We start from the raw sequence: 6,876 nt of genomic DNA on the forward strand, positions 1-6,876 counted from the left end.
CTCACCACTCCTCCTCCCCCTCGCCCTCTCCTCCCCCCTCGCCCTCTCTTCCGCCCTCGCCCTCTCCTCACTACTCCTCCTCCCACTCTCCTCGCCCCCCCTCCTCCCACCTCGCCCTCTCGTCGCCCTCTCCTCCCCCCTCGCCCTCTCCTCGCTCCCCCTCTCCCTCGCCCCCCTCCCCCTCTCCTCACCCCCCCCGCCCTTGCCCTCTCCTCACCCCACCTCATTCCCTCCTCCCCTCATCCCCTTCCTCCCCCTATGCCCTCTCCTCGCACCCCCTCCTCCCCCCTCGCCCTCTCGTCACCCCCACTCCTCCCCCTCACCCTCTCCTCGCCCCCCCTTCTCCCTCGCCCCCCCCTCCCCCTCGGCCACCCCTCCTCCCCCCTCGCACCCTTCTCCCCCCTCGCCCTCTCTTCGCCCCCTCCCCCCACTCTCCTCCCTCCTCACCTCACCCTCTCCTCCCTCCTCACCTCACCCTCTCCTCCCCCCTCGCCCCCCTATTCCCCCTCCTCCCCCTCGCCCTCTCCTCGGCCCCTCCTCCTCCACCTCACCTCGCCCCCCCCCACCCTCTCCTCACCACTCCTCCTCCCCCTCGCCCTCTCCTCCCCCCTCGCCCTCTCTTCCGCCCTCGCCCTCTCCTCACTACTCCTCCTCCCACTCTCCTCGCCCCCCCCTCCTCACCCTCTCCTCGCCCCTCCCCCCTCCTCACCCTCGCCCTCTCCTCGCCCCCTCCTACCCCTCGCCCTCTCCTCGCTCCCCCTCCCCATCCGCCCCCTCGCCCTCTCCTCACCCCCTCCTCCCGCCTCGCCCTCCACTCGGCCTCTCCTCGCACCCACCCTCGCCCGTCCTCGCTCCCCCTCCTCCCCCTCTCCTCACACCCCCTCCTCCCCCTCTCCTCGCCCCTCTTCCCCCCTCCCCTCGCCCCCCCACCCCCTCCTCCCCTTGCCCTCTCCTCGCCCCCCCTCGCCCTCTTCTCGCCCCCCTCCTCCCCCTCTCCTCACCCCCCTCCTCCCCGTCCTCGCCCACAATCCTACCACTCGCCCTCTCCTCGCCCCCGCTCCTCCCCCTTGCACCCCTTCCTCCCCTCGTCCCCTTCCTCACCCCGCCCTCTCCTCCACCGCTTCCCGCTCGCCCTCCTCCTCACCCTCTCCTTACGCCCCCTCCTCCCCCTCTCCTCACCCCCCTCCTCCCCCTCTCCTCCCCCTTGACCCTCCCTCCTCTCCCTCTCCTCGCACTCTCCTCCCCCCTCGCCCTCTCTTCGCCCCCCCCTCTCCTAGCTGCCCTCCTCCCCCTCTCCTCACCCCCTCCCCCTCTCCTAGGCCCCCCTCCTCCCCGCTCTCCTCGCCCGTATTCCCCCTCGCCCTCCCTCCCCTCTTCCCCCCAACCTCTCCTCGCCCCTCCTCCCCCCCTCGCCCTCCCTCCTGCCCCATTCTCTCCTCCACGCCCTCTCTTCGCCCTCCATCCTGTTCCGCGCCACCCCTCCTCCCCCCTCCTCACCACCCCGCCTCCCACTCTCCTCGCCCCCTCCACCCCTCCTCACCACCCCTCCTCCCCTCTCGCCCCCTCCTCCCCCTCGCTTTCTCCTCGCCCCCTCCTCCCCCTCGCCCTCTCCTCGCCCCCACGCCCTCTCCTCGCCCCCCTCCGCCCTCATCCTCTCTACTCCCCCTCACCTCGTCCCCCCCTCGAGCCCCTCTTCCCCTCCTCCCTCCTGCCCCCTCGCCCACCCCCTCGCCCTCCCCTCACCCCCTCCTCCCCCTTGCCCGCTCCTCACCCCCTCCTCCCCCTCGCCCTCCCCTCACCCCCTCCTCCCCCTCGCCCTCTCCTCGGCCCCTCCTCCTCCCCCTCACCACGTCCCCCCCACCCTCTCCTCGCCCCCCCCACCCTCGCCCTCTCCTCGCCCCCCTCCTACCCCTCGCCCCCTCCTCCTCCCCCTCGCCCTCTCCTCCTCCCCCTCTCCCTCGCCTCGCCCCTCCTCCTCCCCCTCGCCTCGCCCCCCTCCTCTCCCTCGCCTCGCCCCCCTCCTCTCCCTCGCCTCGCCCCCCTCCTCTCCCTCGCCTCGCCCCCCTCCTCTCCCTCGCCTCGCCCCCCTCCTCTCCCTCGCCTCGCCCCCCTCCTCTCCCTCGCCTCGCCCCCCTCCTCTCCCTCGCCTCGCCCCCCTCCTCTCCCTCGCCTCGCCCCCCTCCTCTCCCTCGCCCCCCTCCTCTCCCTCGCCTCCCTCCTCTCCCTCGCCTCGCCCCCCTCCTCTCCCTCGCCTCGCCCCCCTCCTCTCCCTCGCCTCGCCCCCCTCCTCTCCCTCGCCTCGCCCCCCTCCTCTCCCTCGCCTCGCCCCCCTCCTCTCCCTCGCCTCGCCCCCCTCCTCTCCCTCGCCCCCTCCTCCCCCTCTCCTCACCCCCCCTCCTCCCCCTCTCCTCACCCCCCCTCCTCCCCCCACCCTCTCCTTGCCCCCTCAACCTCTCCTCACCACCCCTCCTCCCCCTCGCCCTCTCTTCCGCCCTCTCCTCACCACTCCTCCTCCCACTCTCCTCGCCCCCCTCCTACCCCTCACCCTCTCCTCGCTCCCCCTCCCCATCCTCCCCCTCTCCACCCCCTCCTCACCATCCCTCCTCCCCTCTCGCCCCCTCCTCCCCCTCGCTTTCTCCTCGCCCCCTCACCACTCCTCGCCCCCTCCTCCGCCTCGCCCTCTCCTCACCTCCTCCTCCCCCTCACCCTCTCCTCGCCCCCCTCATTCTCTCTACTCCCCCTCACCTCGTCCCCCCTCGAGCCCCTCTTCCCCTCCTTCCTCCTGCCCCCTCACCCACCCCCTCGCCCTCCCCTCACCCCCTCCTCCCCCTTGCCCGCTCCTCGCCCCCTCCTCCCCCTCACCCTCTCCTCGCCCCCCTCTCCACGCCCCCTCCTTGCCCTCTCCTCGCCCCCCTCCTCCTCCTCTCCTTGCCCCCCTCCTCCCCGACCCCCTCCTCCTCCTCCTCCTCTCCTTGCTCCCTCCTCCCCTTCTCCTCGCCCCCCCTCCTCCCCCTTCGATCTCTCTTCACCCACCCTCCTCCCCTCGCCCTCTCCTCGCCCCCCCTCCTCCCCCTCGCCACCCATCCTCCCCCCTTGCCCTCTCCTCGCCCCCTCACCCCCTTCCTCGCCTCCCCTCCCTTGCCCCTCACCCCCTCCTCCAACTCGCCTCGCCCCCCTGCTCCCCCCTCGCCCTCTCCTTGCTCCCCTCCTCCCCCTTGCCTTCTCCTCGCTCCCTCCTCCCCCTCTCCTTGCCCAACTCCTCTCACTCGCCCTCTCCTCCCCCTCCCCTCCCTCTCGCCTTCTCCTCCCCCTCCACCTCTCCTCCCCCTCCTCCCCCTCTCCTCGCGCCCCCTCCCCCTCTCCTCCCCCTTGCCCACTCCTCCCCCTCCCCCCTTGCCCTCTCCTCCCCCCCTCCCCCCCTCCCCCCTTGCCCTCACCTTCCCCCCTCCCCCCTTGCCCTCTCCTCCCCCCTCCTCCCCTTGCCCTCTCCTCGCTCCCCCTCCCCATCCTCCCCCTCACCCTCTCCTCGCCCCCTCCTACCCCTCGACCCTCCTCCTCCCTCTCCCCCCTTCCTCACCCCCCTCCCCCCTTCCTCACCCCCTCCCTTCGCCCCTCACCCCCTCCTCCAACTCGCCTCGCCCCCCCCTCCCCCTCTCCTCGCCCCCTCCTCCCCCTCTCCTCGCCCCCCTCCTCCCCCTCGCCCTCTCCTTCCCCCTCCCCCCTTGCCCTCTCCTCCCCCTCTCCTCGCTCCCCCTCCCCATCCTCCCCCTCGCCCCCTCCCCCTCCTCCCCCTCTCCTCGCCCCCCTCATACCCCTCGCCACCCATCCTCCCCCGTTGCCCTCTCCTCACCCCCTCACCCCCTTCCTCGCCTCCCCTCCCTTTGCCCCTCACCCCCTCCTCCAACTCGCCTCGCCCCCCTGCTCCCCCATCGTCCTCTCCTTGCTCCCCTCCTCCCCTTTGCCTTCTCCTCGCTCCCTCACCCTCTCCTTGCCCAACTCCTCTCACTCGCCCTCTCCTCCCCCTCTCCTCCCCCTTGCCCTCTCCTCACCCCCCTCCTCGCCACCCATCCTCCCCCTTGCCCTCTCCTCCCCCCTCCCCCCTTGCCCTCTCCTCCCCCTCCCCACCCCTCCCCCTCTCCTCCCCCTCCTCCCCCCTCCCCCTTGCCCTCTCCTCGCCCCCTCTTCCCCCCTCCCCCTCCTCCACCTTGCCCTTTCCTTGCCCCCCTCCTCCCCTTGCCTTCCCCTCGCTCCCTCCTCCCCCTTGCCCTCTCCTCACCCTCTCATTGCCCCTTCTCCCCTCACCCTCTGCTCGCCACACCTCCTCCCCCTCGCCCTCTCCTCGCCACGCCTCCTCCAAATCTCCTCGCCCCCCCCACCCCTCGCCCTCCTCCTCCCCCTCGTCTTCTCCTCGCCCCCTCCCCATCCTCCCCCTCTCCTTGCCCCCCTCGCTTTCTCCTCCTCCCCCTCCTCTCCTTGCCCCCCTCCTCCCCCTCTCCGATCTCTCCTCGCCCCCTCCTTCCCCTCGCACTCTCCTCGCCCCCTCCTTCCCCTCGCACTCTCCTCGCCCCCTCCTTCCCCTCGCACTCTCCTCGCCCCACCTCCTCCCCCCTCGCCACCCATCTTGCCCTCTCACCCTCTCCTTGCCCCCCTCCTCCCCCTCTCCTCGCCCCACCTCCTCCCCCCTCGCCACCCATCTTCCCTCCTCACCCTCTCCTCGCCCCCCCTCCCCGCCACTCCCCTCCTCGCCCCACCCCCCTCCTCCCCCCTCTCCTTGCCCACTTCCTCCCCCTCGCCCTCTCCTCGCCCCCCTCCCCCTCGCCCCCCCTACTCCCCCCTCGCCCCCCCCTCCTACCCCTCGCCCTCCTCCTCTCCTCCCTCCTCTCCTCGCCCCCTCCTCACCCCTCGCCCCCCCTCTTCCCCCTCTCCTCCCCCCTCGCCCTCTCCTCGCCCTTCGATCTCTCCTCGCCCCCATCCTCCCTCGCCCTCCCTCCTCCCCCTCACCCTCTCCCCCTTTGACCTCTCCTCGCCCCCTCCTCCCCCTCGCCCTCTCTCCTCCCCCTCGCACTCTCCTCGCCACCCATCTTCCCCCCTCGACACCCATCTACACCCCTCGCCCTCTCCTTGCCCCCTCCTCCCCTTCTCCTTGCCCCACCTCCTCCCCCTCGCCACCCATCTTGCCCCCTCGCCCTCTCCTCGCCCCACCCCCCTCCTCCCCCTCACCCTCTCCTCACCCCCTCCCCTCGCCCCCTCCTCCCCCTCGCCTCGCCCCACCTCCTCCCCCCTCGCCACCCATCTTCCCCCTCCCCTCCTCACCCCCCTTCTCCTCACCGCCCCTTTCCCCGCCCCTCACCCCCTCCTCCCACTCGCCTCATCCCCCTCCTCCCCCTTGCCCCCTTCCCCTCCCTCTACCCCTCTCCTTCTCCTCCCCCCCCCCATCCTCCCCGCCCCCTCGCGCCCCCTCACCTCTCCGAGAACCTGAGCAGTTCAGTCCGGAGCTGCCTCTCGATGCCGGATCTCTGCCGTTTCAGGTACAGGGGGGAGAGGGCGATGTGCCTCCTGCACGTGTCCAACACCAGGCACGAGTACGGGCTCTTTATGAGGGCACAGGCCTGTTGAAAGGAGAGCTGCTGACTGATCCCCGAGACTGGATCTGGATACGGAAACTCCATCCCCCCGACTCCCCCTGACTTCGCCATGCTGCAGAGCTGCCGTAAAGCTGTATGAAGTTAGCCGACAAGGTGCTGTCGCGAACTGTCGTTAATGGCGGTTTCCTATCGCCGGCGCCTCTGTAACGCGCCCTTGTGCCGCCAGGTGGCGCTGCCTCCATTGTGTTGTCAGGTTGCAATCAGCAGAGGCAGGGGGTGATTGAGAGAGGGCATTTCACTGCTTTTCCAAACCTGAGGATTCAATGGTGATCATTAGATAAATGTCAGAATTGTAAGTGGCTTTGAAAATATATCAATATCTATGAATAAAGACCTTACTTCTCTGTAAACTTAGAATCAAAGCGTGGTTACAGCACAGCAGGAGGCCATTCAGCCCTTCATGTCCTTTTGTCACCTCTGCAGATGCAGTTTAACTAGAGCTACTCCCCTATCTTTTCCAATTGCCCTGCACATTTTGCCTTTTCAGATAATGATCCAGTTCCATCTTGATTAAACCTGCCTTCACCATGCTCAGTGCATTCCAGATCCTAACCATTTGCTGCATGACAGTTTCTCCATGTGTCGTCATTTGCCTTAAACCTGTGCCCTCTCGTTCTTGATCCTTCCACCAATGGGAAGTTTCCTTCCATCTGCTCTGTCCAGACCCTTCATGATTTTGAACACCTCTATCAAATCTCCTCTCAACCTTCTCTTCTACAAGGAGAGAAGTCTAACTTCTCCAATATATCTATGTAACTGAAGCTCTTCATTCCTGCAACCATTCTCATTAATTTTTTCTGCACCCCCTCTAATGCCTTCAAATCCTTCCTAAAGCATGGTGACCAGGATAGACACAATACTCCAGTTCAGGTGAACCAGCATTTTATACGGGTTTTGCTTTTGTAGTCTATGCCCCTATTATAACACCCAGGATGTCGTATGCTTTATTAACCGTGCTGTCAATGGTTTATGCCCACATACACCCAGATCCCTCTGCTTCTGCACCCACTTTAGAAATGTATCCTTTAATTTATGTTGTCTCTACGTTCTTCCTACAAAGATGAATCACTTCACATTTCTCTACATTAAATTTTATCTGCCACTAGTCTGCCCACTCCACCAACCTGTTTATGGTCTTTTTGAAGTTTAACACTATACTCCTCACAGTTCACAATGCTTCCAACTTTGGTGTCATAAGCAAATATTGAAATTGTGCCCTGTATCCCAAGGT

The 6,876-nt window shown here is 67.8% G+C and overlaps 1 protein-coding gene across 2 annotated transcripts in view; it reads right to left on the reverse strand.

Moving 5' to 3' along the window:
* The window catches only part of polr1f (RNA polymerase I subunit F), a 29,551-nt gene extending 23,806 nt beyond the window's left edge, over nt 1-5,745 (reverse strand). The window contains exon 1 of one of the 2 annotated variants that reach the window (XM_041183091.1): nt 5,464-5,745. In XM_041183091.1, coding sequence (XP_041039025.1) covers nt 5,464-5,696 — 233 coding nt within the window. In that variant the 5' untranslated portion in view covers nt 5,697-5,745. The remainder of the gene's footprint in view (nt 1-5,463) is intronic. The other variant, XM_041183093.1, reaches the window with a different exon arrangement.
* Between the last annotated feature and the right edge of the window lie 1,131 nt (nt 5,746-6,876).

This window comes from Carcharodon carcharias, chromosome 3 (genome assembly GCF_017639515.1).
Source record: "Carcharodon carcharias isolate sCarCar2 chromosome 3, sCarCar2.pri, whole genome shotgun sequence".
NCBI lineage: Eukaryota > Metazoa > Chordata > Chondrichthyes > Lamniformes > Lamnidae > Carcharodon > Carcharodon carcharias.